Source organism: Pseudochaenichthys georgianus, chromosome 19, assembly GCF_902827115.2.
Source record: "Pseudochaenichthys georgianus chromosome 19, fPseGeo1.2, whole genome shotgun sequence".
In the NCBI taxonomy this organism is placed as follows: domain Eukaryota; kingdom Metazoa; phylum Chordata; class Actinopteri; order Perciformes; family Channichthyidae; genus Pseudochaenichthys; species Pseudochaenichthys georgianus.
Window position 1 is genome coordinate 9,397,048 of NC_047521.1, and position 13,435 is coordinate 9,410,482.

General features: G+C 42.6%; 1 protein-coding gene across 1 annotated transcript in view; it reads left to right on the plus strand.

Moving 5' to 3' along the window:
• LOC117464829 (vesicle-fusing ATPase-like) overlaps positions 1-13,048 on the plus strand; it is a 32,887-nt gene extending 19,839 nt beyond the window's left edge. The window contains exons 16-22 of the mRNA XM_034107535.2: positions 435-501; positions 612-691; positions 1,881-2,015; positions 2,284-2,397; positions 10,595-10,650; positions 10,856-10,928; positions 12,561-13,048. Coding sequence (XP_033963426.1) covers positions 435-501; positions 612-691; positions 1,881-2,015; positions 2,284-2,397; positions 10,595-10,650; positions 10,856-10,886 — 483 coding nt within the window. The 3' untranslated portion in view covers positions 10,887-10,928; positions 12,561-13,048. The remainder of the gene's footprint in view (positions 1-434; positions 502-611; positions 692-1,880; positions 2,016-2,283; positions 2,398-10,594; positions 10,651-10,855; positions 10,929-12,560) is intronic.
• Positions 13,049-13,435: the final 387 nt, after the last annotated feature.

Genomic DNA, 13,435 nt, shown 5'->3' on the forward strand with positions numbered 1-13,435 from the left:
AGTTTATTAATTCTGCTTTGATCTTAAAGGTGGGGTAGGTAATTCACTTCAGAAACACTTTTTGTCATATTCCATGGAATGCTCTTAACACCCCGATAGCAATGAATACATTAAATGCTTTGACAATAAATACATACAAATATTTCATCTCTGGAAGCCGTAGCGCTGTAAAAAGCACGACCAATCATCTGAGCCGGCCCGGCTAAAGTAACTGGATGGCCTACCTGCCTGTCAGCCTTCCTCTGTGCACAAACTTATCTCGTGCCCTCATTGGTCATGTGTGTGTTGGAGGAGGGGCTCTGTGAGGAAGTTTGAAAGAAGGAGCAGATTTTTTTCCGGCTGCGTACTTTCAAATTCTAGCGCACTCGGGCTGGTTTCTCCATTCTTACCTACCTTACCTTTAACCTGTTTTCAATTTGTATTCCCTGTGATAGATATTTGAAGATGCCTACAAGTCCCAGCTGAGCTGTGTGGTTGTGGATGACATTGAGCGTTTGTTGGGTAAGACACCAATCAGAGAGTCACTGTACAACAAGGCAACACACACCAAACGTTTATTATTTGGATCGATACTTAACTGTGAATCTAACATGTCTCATCGTTGTCTTTAGACTACGTCCCAATTGGCCCTCGTTTCTCCAACCTGGTGTTACAAGCTCTCCTGGTGCTGCTGAAGAAGACTCCCCCAAAGGTAACACACTGCTTGTTGTGATATGTATTTGTTGCATGCTCACGGTTAGATGCTAGACCTGAGGTGGCAGAGAGAGGGCAGCAGATCTTCTGGATGCCAGCGCAGAGTGTTGAGAGGAATTGTTGGAGGTCTTTGGCTGCGACTGGCATGTGTGTGAGCGCCTGTGTGTGTGAGTGTACGGTTATTAAGCGAGTGTTTTGCTCGGGGCCTGTTGTGCTCACAGTGAATGGTGGTGGTAGAGACCCATTTCTCATAGTTCCTTTGCTTGTAGTTAGTGTCTGTTGTTGATGGGTTTGTGAATGAGAGTATAGCCCACTATATGGCTGCATGTGCATGAGAAGTGGCGCGGGGCTGGCTGCTGAATGCTGGCTGCAGTGCTCCTCTGGGGTTGTAAAGCCCTGAGCCCAGCGGGGTGCCTGGGGCCGGGGGAGGCCAGGGGGACAGGGAGGAGAAAGGGCTCTGTGAGAGAGCCAGGACCTGGCAGCACCGCCGCCTGTGTGGCACCTCATCTGCATGCAGCATCACAACCCCCCACGCCATGGGGGGGCAGCCGGCAGCCATAATCCCCCTGTCTACTCGCCACTGCTCTGCCTCTCGTCCCTCGCCGTCTTCCCCTGGTCCTTCTCCAACTTGTCGGCTTAGTGGAGCCACATTTTCCGTCGCTACTCTTCTTTCTTCGCCGCTCTACTGTTGTCTCCCGTTGTGTTTGTGCTCTGTCCTCTCCTGTCTCATGTTATTTTCTATTCTCTGTGCTCTTGTTGTGGCTTAAGGCCATGCACACTGTCAACCTGCACCCCCAAATCAGTAACCTGATGCTGTAGATGGTTTGTTACACAGAGCCATCTGAGGAGCCTTCATAGGGAACTCTCCAAACCTTTGGAAAAGAGCAGAGTATATCAAAAACAATGCTTGGTGATTGGATGAACCCTCCGTCAATCAAACCCTTGGAGCCACAAACATAATTCAACAATAACCTTTTTCCAAATGAAGAACTATTCTAGGGTTCTGGTTTAACCGCACCAAAGCTAATCTTTTGAGCAGAAGCCATATGTTTTTATTTAGAAGAGCCAAATACCCATAACTCTTGCTTTTATTCCTGAGTCTTCAGACTATGAAGACGAGCGCAGGTCTGATCTGAACAGTGGAACGACTGCATAACAGTCTGAGCTGCTGTCTGCTTCTCTCTCAGGGCCGTAAGCTGCTGATCATCGGCACCACAAGTCGGAAAGACGTCCTGCAGGAAATGGAGATGTTGAATGCTTTCAGCACCACCATCCACATTCCCAACATCTCGAGTGGGGAGCAGCTGGTCGAAGCCCTGGAGGTAACACACATACACACACATTGCATACACTGAATGCATGTATTGCCTCCTTTAAACTCCAGACTATTTATAACACTGGACATTTACTTTGAGTAAAGGCTTTAATCGTGTTTGTTCAGATCCTATAATGTGCATTCCTTCCATGTTGACTCCCTATTGATGATGTTTTAAGTTTTGTAGTGTGACCATTTTTCTCAGAATTCCTAAAATAGTTTTCCAATAGAAATGAATGAACCTCCGTGCTCTTCTTTCGTCGTCTCCTCTTCAGCTGCTGGGCAGCTTTCAGGATGCGGAGCGGGCTGACATAGCCAAACGGGTGAAGGACAAAACTCTGTGGATCGGCGTCAAAAAGCTGCTCATGCTGATTGAAATGTCCATACAGGTGAGAAAGAAATCATACAGTTTGCTTTTACGTTTCTTAGCCGCACAGAAGCAGAATGACCATACTGATGTCCATGTCATTCTAACGGTCTGTCCGCCACTTTGATCCAGAAGGAAACTTTTCAACTACTATTTGTTTCATTGTCCACAGTATTGAGTATGTAAATCACTTTGGATAAAAGCGTCTAACATGTAACATGTAATGTACTATTTCATGGATTGTCATGAAATGTTGTACATACATTCATAGTTTCCAAAAGATTGATTCGGATCAATTTCACCTCACTTTTCCTAAAGCACTACGAATTAAGTACACTTTTTTCATAACTACTGAATGGATTACTTTGAAAGTTACATGTGTGTATATACATTCATGTCTCCTTCAGGGTGAGCTGTATAACTTTGATTTATGAACAAATACCTGCTAAATAATAACACTCCATGAGCCGCAGTTGTACTCGATGTTTTGTGCTGATAAGCGACTGTTTGGGGGCTGAACTAAGATGGTGGACAGGGTTAACGTTATGCCATATTAGCATTTCGGTAACATTTGACTGGCTAAAAGATGTTCTTATAGTTATTGTTATGCTGCCCCCGCTTCATCTCCACAGGTGGGGTTCAATGATAGCAAGGTCAAGTGGACTGCTCAGTGTAAGAACACGTTTTCAGAGAGTACTTGTCCATGGACAAGTGAGTTTGGCAATTTACTTGTCCAAATAAAGTGTTCACTTGTCCAGAATGGACAAGTGAACACTAGGGCCACTAGAATCTTCTTCTTCTTCAGCATCGTATTTTACATTTTCCCACGGTTTTATGACACCGCTAAGTCCTAAAGTAAGTGAGCGGTAAGATTTGACTGCATTACACATAGGGTTGGGTATCGTTTGGATTTTAACGATTCAGGTTCTGATTCCGGTTCTGCTTTTAGATTCCGGTGCTTTTCGGTTCTTGATTCCGGTTCTTTGAGAGGGTAAAAATAAGTCCCATGCAAATTTCATTGGGAGAAAAATATATTTATGAAACCATTAAATCAAATATGTATTCCTATTTACAAATCACTTCATACTGTTTAATTTTGTTACGGTTATTAAATACAATTATATTAAAATAATCTCTGCATTGTTTAGTTAGTTCTAAGTGGTGCAGTTTGAGAATGTACAGTTGGTCCAGTGTCCTCTGATGTTACACTGCAACCTGCAGTGAGACAGAGTCCAACCACACAGTCTGTGTCCAACACATGTCCTGCAACACATGCTGCAGCTGCTCATAGTTTGTAAAAGTAAATAAATAGTATTTTCATTTCAATAATGTATTTTCTATACCCTGCTTCATAAACAATCCTGACATCCCTGTGCTCCTCCGAGTCTGTCTCATAGTCCATAGTCTCATAGATCAGCTGATCCGGAGCATAGAGAGAGAGCTGCAGTACGCTGGGCTTGGCCTCCGCCTCCTGTCCGCACAACTCTTATTAATCCCGGGACCGGACAATTGTTATTTGTTCTTACTCTGAACCTAGTTTTGCATTTCCTTAGGAATCGACAAGCAGAACCGAAACTAACATTTATAGGGGACAAACGTCACTTGTCCATCGGACAAGTCAATGGAAAGATGTACTTGTCCGATAAATAACACGTCCCGGGCGATCGGACGTGTGCACATCGCACACTGCTGCTGTAAAGGCAAGGTATCCTTGTGTTTCTGCTTACATTTTTCTTATTTGGAAGCAGAAACAACATTGGCTCCTATCTTATTGTTTTGGTAATCATATGTTGTGAGCTCGTGCAGCCTGTCCCTCCTCTTCCTCCACATCTGGCCGGCCCTCTCAACAGGGAACAGAATCTGCCTGCGTCACGATAAACTGTCATCCAAAAGGAGAATCTGTGTGGCTTTCCTGATGATTGAGCAGAAGGATCCAGTATTTCTCTAGCTCACAAAACCCTTCTCCAAACTTGAGGTCCAATACATTAATTGTTAATGAAACCATGTTCTGCTCAGCCTTCCAAGTTACATGCACATGTTCTGGATCAGAGGGAAGCTACTCATGAGGACAATCATACTCACCCCGTGGTTTTAGTAACAGTAACAGTCATGATCCGACACATATGGCAGGTATATTAAATCCAACTGTGGAAGCGCAGAACAACCTTAAAACCACCAACTCACAGCAGAGTCTTGGCTTCCTGTCAACACAGCAGTTGTACCTATGCAGATGAGGGCAGTTGGTATACTAAACCTTTGAAGTTGTCTTTAGGGGTTTTGTGGTTTGGCCTCAGAGTTCTGTTTGCATGTTTCTTAGAACTGTTGACATTGCTTAAGTTCTTTCAGTGTTCCCAGTACCTGAATGATTTACTTGCAAATCCTTGTTGAAGGCCCTGACCCTGTCATGTAAAACATAATCAATACAATTGGTTCTGTGAAAGTTAGCCATACATAACTCCCTGAGAGGCAGCGTTCTCCAGGAACGTGTTGTTTCTTTTGCTTGAAAAAAAGCTGCCTTTTTAGCTTTAACAACACAACTATGCGCTTTCTTTCAAAACAACAATATAGCATTTTACATAAATCACCTTCACCTAAACACACCAACACAACCTGTATTCTTTTCACCTTTGATGGTGAATGGAATTCATTACGGGAACATAGATGGTTTTGGTTTTACATGTAAAAGTCAGTTTACTGCAAAATGATACGGTGTTAGAAGCTCAGTGACGTTGGAAGTTATCGCAGGGCTTTTTAGTAAACACGTGTTGCTTAACATGGTTTAATCGACAAGATTAAATATTTGTTGATGGTATTAAGCTCTGTGATCCATCGTTAGTTGAGTGATTCCATTGAAATAAATGTATTGTTTAACGTGCCTTAAAGGGGAAAGGAAACACCAATTACAGCTATAATATTCCGGTAGTTTATTCATTTTACTATGGATATATATATCGTAATATTTATTGTATATGATATTACTCTTCTGCACTGCAGGGTGGCAGTCTGTGGCTAGTATGGAAATTGTCACATTATGATCCTGAAAAGATATTTACTATACATTTAATTTAATAAAGTCAACATCTTCAATTTCGTGTCCAAGTCAAACTTAGAGGGCCAGGCAATTTTCTCATGTAAAATCACAATTTGGTCAATTGTAGGATTAATGTTTTGCAACATGGAATTTAAGACTTAACAATTTAGGTGGATTTCTATATTTTCATGTGACAATGTTTGTCCGAAATCATGGCCTCTCTAGCATATCATGTAACAAATGTACATACATTATATATCTTTGGCTATCAGCAGAGATCCCATACATACAATGGCACAGGCAGACAGCTAGACATCACAACCTTTCTATTCCAAATTGACAATCGTTATTTGAAATTAGACAAAAGATTATACAATATATTGTAGCAATACTACATGTACTATTGACCTGTGAAATAAACAAACTAACAATAGAATACCTGTAGTTTGAAAATACATCTTTCAAGTCCAACAGGCTCCAACCGGTAGCTATGTTTAACCTCTGTCACCTTCACTGTCTGCTGGGCAATGATGAGCCTTGAGTTGATATCAAGCATGGTGTACGTTCCAAACGTAGCACAATGACCAGGGCTGTCACATCGCCCATCGCCTGACACAGTGACAACCTGATCGCCAGTTGCTGCCATCACTGCCTCATTGTGCAAGTTCCAGACACTGGTAACTTCCGGCAGCGCATACACTCTCTGGATGTTATAGCAGTGTCTTGTCGAGAGTGATCCCAGGCCCAGACACTGGCATATCTCAGAAAATGGGCCATAAGCATTTCCAGTCAGGAAAATCGCGGCTGGCACTAACAGGTTGCAGGACATTGTGCCATTTAAGAGGGGTTGAGAAGTCCACACAAACTCATGGCCATCTATGCAGTCAGTTTTCACTGTCAGTCCAAAGCCTTTGGCTGAACAGTACGGCCTGCTGATCACACATTTTCCGCATCCGGCAAAGTTGCATACACAAAACAGCTTCATCAGTTGTGCATGGGATACCAGATATGTGTTGTCTGACACTGGATCTTCTCCGCCATCCACTGAATGTTCTCCATCATCCTCGCTGTCTTCGCCGTCATTCTGTATAATGTCATCTTCAGTAGGGCTGTAGTCCGACGAAGAAGGCTCAGTCCCTGGAATGCTCTCCCCAGAGCTGGAAGCATCTTCTTCAGGCATTGACACATCAGGTGTTGGACTCGGTGGTGCTTTGGCCATTGCATCTGCAGGTGCCAGTGTGGCGGATCCACCAGCAATGTCCCCGCTGACGCAATATGGATGATCATGACTGAGCAACTGACTGTTGTTGATGTCATCGGTCCCAGTCTGCACACTCACCAACGTCACAGTTTTACACGGGCATGGTTCCAGTGGTTCCGTCTGTGTGGCCACAGTCACTGACTGCCCACGTTTAGTTGTGTGTGCCTCCAGTACCTGGGAATCATCACTTGCATCATCAGCACCTATGCAGGATGTATCTTCTGTCTGACAGGACAACAATCCTGCAGCAGTATGGACAGCTCGTTCGACCTGAAACAAAACAATATAAATATGTTACAGGTTAAGGTGAACTAGAAATATTCAAAATCACGACTATGATAAGTTGGCCGGAAAAACCCCATCGCCACTATTTACCAATGTGATTATTCCATCATGGTAAAATAAAGAAACTGTTCATAGAAACCTAAGAATTAAAAGAACGTGAGAGAGAGCAAACAATCAGCCTGAGCTCCATGGAGATGCCCTATAATTATGCAGACCTATGTGTATCTCGGCCGTTGGAAAACAAATAGGAAAATATTTGTTTTTGACGACTATTTAAGCAAACTCTCAAACTGTTATTACTCAGAGCAAAATATATTATTTATAAAAGATTGTGTTATTATTAAGCACATGTTCAGAAAATACTCAAGCAGGGCTAAGGATGGGCAGTCATTTTGATGAAGTATACTCCTACCAGGCTACCACATGTACCAGTGGTCAGTTGACATATATTTTGTATTATTTTCCAACACCTCATACATCTTGGCAATACCATCCATTGAACACCTAGTCCAGCAAAACTAGCCTTTTTAGGGCTGTTTTCGACAGATGAGCGTGTGTATGCCAGTTTAATTAGTTGAGCTATAGAACACCCCCAATGCTCCATTGTACGTCATAATAGCTACCATTTAGTTTGGACGCGATTGCGTTAATTAAAAAATTCGCACTGTGTCAGTAAATACATGTGAGCTAGTAATCTGGTAGTGCTGCAATATTTACCTCTCTCTCGGCAGCTGAAGCAACTCGTTTGGTGGCTCGAACTTCACGTTTGTTGACACTGTCATTGTGGGAACAGATCCTGGCTTCAAATCCGATGTGTTGTATTGAACCAGGCATCCAGACTCATCAAACCTCATTTTGTGGACATAATCGTCATTTGTAAAGTGTTCGCTGCACACACTCGCGTACTGATTCAGCGGCGGACCGTTTCATGGAAATAACCCATGCTTTGAGCAGCTTCTCATCAGTTAGTGGCAGCCTATGGAAATGTACTTCTTCCTTCTTCGTATAAAATCCATTTGTGCAGCCTGGGGCAATACAATAAACTCCTGACGACGACCGTTTTCTTGTAATGTAAACTACTGGTGCATTGCACGCCATGTTGTTTGTTATTGAGCTTTGGCCCAGGAAGCCGTACCCACTCAGTGACGTCACTGGAAAAGTCCCGGAGCAATGGAAGCGCCCATGGTCATTAGGCACGTATTTCAAAAAGTAAATTCGCGTATCTCGATCGTTTACATTGGAAATAGACTAGATAAATACATTTCCTAATGGGAATATTGTCGCATGGAAAGCAGTTTGAAAAGTGTTTCCATTTCCCTTTAAAAGCTGGGATAGGCAGAATATTTTCGGGGGGCATTGAGCAAGATTTCCTTATAACCTTTCAAGATATTATCCTTCAAGGGTTCCTAGAGAAAAGTAGACTTCTGCAACCCCGAATTGCTCTGTTTTCAGACTCTGTCCTGTGACGGGGGACTTGGCTCAATCTGCAGGTTTTTGGAGAACCTACTTTGTGGTGCAACTTTGATAACAACAAACTGAAGGCTTTTATGGATTTATTGACCAGTGAAGACATAAGCATACTGCATACGCCTGCTTTTAGGTGTAGAGTGTCTATGTGCCTAGTCTCTCAGCTGATACAAATCTGAGAAACTAACCTTGATAAAGGACCATGTCTGCTCAGGCAGGGAGACTTCCCATGATAACAGAAAGTCTGGGGCATAGAGCACAAACTGGGCAATAGAGTTTACAAGATATGGGCCCATCGGTGACAATCTAACACAAAATGCCACACAGTTTTTGTGGGAGTTGTTGGATTTAATGATATTCGGTATTATCAGGGACTAAAAGTTAGATGTTTTGGACATTTCATGCATAGATTTAAAACGCTTTCCTTTAATTGATTTAAAAGGTTTTCCTTAAAGCTTAAAAACAATTTATTTAGTTTGATCTTGAGCAGACATAAAAACATGAACAGTTACATCAAATTCCAACGGCATGATCCAAAGATGCTGTGTGTCTTCTGCAATGCTCCCAAGAAAATAATATTGGGTCCGATGTTGCCATTTCATCTTAAAACATCAACACAAAACAGGTAGCAGACATGCAGCAGCAGAAAGTGACTTCAATCTCCCTGGTGTTAATTTATGGGCTCAGAACAGTCTCATAATACACACATGCACACAGAAGGAGTCACACTTGTGTTTTTCAATGCACACACAAATGTGTTCCGTTTCATATTATCATGTAAATACAATCCAAATACAGAAAAAAGTTTTACATGTGTATTTTTGATCCTCACATATTTGTTTTCCGTTTAAAACCTCTGCACCTACAAACACAAACAGCTTTCTGTGCATGGATCACTGTGCATTCGTGTGTGGGTTTTTTGAGACTCCCCTGACGGTCAGCCGATTCGTACTTGTAATTTTTTCTATCTATAGCCAATCAGATGTCTCCTTCATTCTAAGCCAATCACATGAGCGCGCCCCCACGAGGGTAGATTTCTTGCGTTCATGACGTAGTGCTTCATGTACGCATTTTGCGCTGTCCGAGCTGACGGCTCCATGGAGCCTGCCTGCAGGCGCTAATCTCAGGACACCTCCACTGTCAGTACTCTCAGTACTCTCAGATCAGCTGCTGAGTCTGACGGAGACACGCAGCTCTGCATGATCACCTGAAGCTCCGCCCTCTGTTTAGCGAGCTGACCGGACAGCGCACAATGCGTATATGAAGTGTCATGAACGCAATAAATCATACCCTCGTGGGGGCGCGCTCATGTGATTGGCTTAGAATGAAGGAGGCATATGATTGGCTATAGATAGAAACAATTACAAGTACGAATTGGCTGACCGTTAGGGGAGTCTCAAAAAACCCACACACGAATGCACAGCGATCCGTGCACAGGGAGCGGTTTGTGTTTGTAGGTGCAGAGGTTTTAAATGGAAAACAAATATGTGAGGATCAAAAATACACATGTAAAACTTTTTTCTGTATTTGGATTTTATTTACATGATAATTAAACGGAACACATTTGTGTGTGCATTGAAAAACACAAGTGTGGATCCGGAAATACAAGTGTGACTCCTTTTGCGGATCATGAAATACAAGTGTGAATCCCTCTGTGTGCATGTGTGGATTATGAGACTGTTCTGAGCCCATATTAATTCTCCTCCTGACTGTGTGTCTGTGGTATGTTGATGATGTGTACCGCCTGTTTGTTGATGCTGTGTAATTGCTGCGGTATGCACAAATGCAGCCATGTTCTGCAAACCCCCCCCCCCCCCACACCCCACCATGAGCCTGAAGAAGTATGAACCTGTGTTTTGCCGAGACATGCAGCAAACACACACACACAAAGTCGGTCTTCTCTATCTTTTTTCCTCTCATTCCGATGGTCCTGACTGCTCTCATGTCTTAACTCTAGTAGCTACAGGCGATTCCAGACGCACTGTAAGTTATTGCATAGGTTGCCATTAATTTTACTTCCTCTCCCCCTCCCCTTCTCCACGATCCCGTCAGCGTGAACTCCAGGACCTGCACACTCGTGTTTCAACACCTTGCTTCTGAATTCTCAATCAGACGGATGCTTGTTAGTAAATGTACCTTTATGAAATGAAATGAATAAGAAGTAATGTTTTTCAGGTGGATTCTGGCTTCAGAGTGAACAAGTTCATGAGTCTACTGAAGGAAGAAGGAGCGTAAGTATTCTTCTCCTGTTTCCATGTGGACTACTTTGAGTAAATCCGATTGTCGGTGACACTCAACACTCACACCGCGCACACACCTGTCACTTTTACTACTCAAATGTAGCAGACATGGGGGAAATGGAAGCACAACATATTTACATTTTGATCTAGTAGCCAGTGTGATTAATTCTAGACATGTTGTCCCTTTTCCCTGCAGACTGGATTCTGATATGTTAATGGCAATCTAGACTCAGCGGAGCCACATAGTGAGAAAGAGGCATCCTTCAACGGTAAGACTGCAGGGCCGGCATCAGGCGACACGCTCATTTCCTGTCCAGTGTGAAGAGAGCTAGCGTAAAAATCTGTCAACTGGGGGTTCTGTTTAGTCGTGTATTCCCTTAACGTTTGATTTCTTGCATCAAATCAACTGTTTACAAGTTGGGTTCAGCAGAAATCAAAGAGTAATGAAGGCTGTAAGCCTCATTACAATGTGTTGGCTCTTGTTGTCGCTGCACTGTGTATATAAATCTCATTTTTATGGGTAATTGTGCGAGTAATCTACTTAGAAAAATGTTTTTTATGTCGTTTTGTGATGAACATTCCATTATAAGATGTTTTATTGCATTGTATACATAAAAGTAGTATTTATGTCACACGTTCAAATCACTGAAATGCCTTAATAGATCAACATTTGTGTAGATACACTTATTTGCTTTCTTGCTCAGTGTCGGATGATACCATATTTATGGTAAATGCAAAGTTAGAGCTAACATGTTAGCTTAGTTTAGCACCTGAACAGCTTAGCATACACAAGTTAAAGAATAAAAACAAGCAGGTGTGTATATTGTGGGGAGCTACTGGCACATTCTAACTGCTACGGCTCTACTCGAATGGACTCGGCTCTTTGAGTTGTTGTGCTTGCGATAGCACCTTGTACCTGGTCCATGTTTCAGTATCACCTCAGCCTGGTTCCAAGCCACCAATAATAAAACACTGATGCAAAAACACTGCATACCACTGATTGGTAGGCGACATCCTACACAAATCTATCCTTTTTTTTTTTTTTAAATCAAACTACCATCAATGGTGTTTGTAATTTTTATATTTCACGTAACAAAGATTCCAAATATATGGCAGCTGGCAAAAATATGCCTTACATTTGTGGAAGTGCAGACAATCCAGTGTTTACCAATGGAAGGATTGAGCAAGTCTCCTGTTTACGCCCATTGGCATTGTTACAGCGAACAGCTGATTGCCCCGCCTACACTTTGTCATATTATCCGCAGTGGAAAACTAAATTCTGTGAGTCATACCCAGTTTAATCGAGTCGTACCCTGCGGTTAAAATACTCCAGCAGTCGTTTCTACACTTCTATTTTTGTATGGATTAAACACATTTAATTATCAAACAGTATTCATGCTAAACTAAGCTAACCATCTGCAAACTATTGGCACCAAAGTAAATGTTTCTCAAATTATTGTTTGACTGTTTTATTTTCCTGATGTCTCTGGGTAGCCATAGACTGAAGTAAAGATATGTTAACTCTATTTTCATTGATGAGTATTAGCGCATTCTGCAGCACGGTCATGGGAGATTTTCACAAATTAGGATTAGAACTTTTTTTAGATAACTGTAAAAATGTTCCTATTTCTGCATGTTGAAAATGGCAGAAGAAATGTTCTCTTTCTTAAATTATCTGGCTTTAGCTAATCCTGCCTTGTTGGATTCAGCCTGAGGAGGATGAAGAACAAAAACTTGAACACCTTTTCAACTTGCAAGCCTACACTTTGCTTCTCACTGCCTTTTGACTTATGGTATAGCTAGCGCGCGGCGTCGAGTCTAAAAATAGGTGGCCCAGACAGGTGCTCTCCTGTGGCAGCATGCCTGTCTCTACTCACTTTGATTTGTCTCTGATCACTCAGTTGCTGAGGAACAGCGCCTGAGAGGGGCTGGCAGGAGGAAGCAGGCAGGAGATAGTTTCCAGCTCTCTCTCTGCATCCTTCCCTCCTATCCCTGAAGCTCTTCTCTCCTCTGCACTGCAGCAGCAGCAGCAGCAGCAGCATCCTCCTCTTCTTCCGCGCTATGTGAGCATGTGCAATAAGAGAAATGAGCTGTTTGGTGTGTCTGTGTATATTGCATTTGCAGACAAACTAATGCCGTAATCTCCATGTCATGCCTCACACTCCATCAGGATGAGTAAAAGAGTCCAGGCAGCAGATCTGTCTCCATGGCAAGTGCATGCACAAACACTACTCGTAACAGTTTGTTAATATTGGCCTCATGTGTATGCACAGCTTGATCATTCCAGGATATCCATGACTTAAAGATCTCACTTTATTCTCATCATGTTATGTATCTGCTTGTGTGTGACCTTTATATTTTATGAATAAATTAATTCTATTACTAACGAGATACTGTAGTGTTTGGCATTAATGAGGGAATGAATGTGCACCAAATGTTAAAAATGAACTTACTTTACAACAGGGGGCTAAAAAGAAAAGAGCTGCAACCCGTAATCTATTGACAGACAAATACGTTTTTAAAGGAGCCCTATTATGCGTTTGGGGGTTTCCCCTGTTCTGTAGTGTGTTATAAAGGTTTGATAACATTCCAAATTTCACACCAGAGGGAGTTTCTCTCCTACACACTCCCCCCCCCCTCCCCCCCTCCCTTTCTGAAACGTCTCCATTGGACTCCTGTGTTTACTTCTGTGACATAGTGACATCACGACGTAACACTCACGCTTCTATTGGCTAACGCTCCAACACACTGAACATGGTACTCCAAGGGGTGGGAC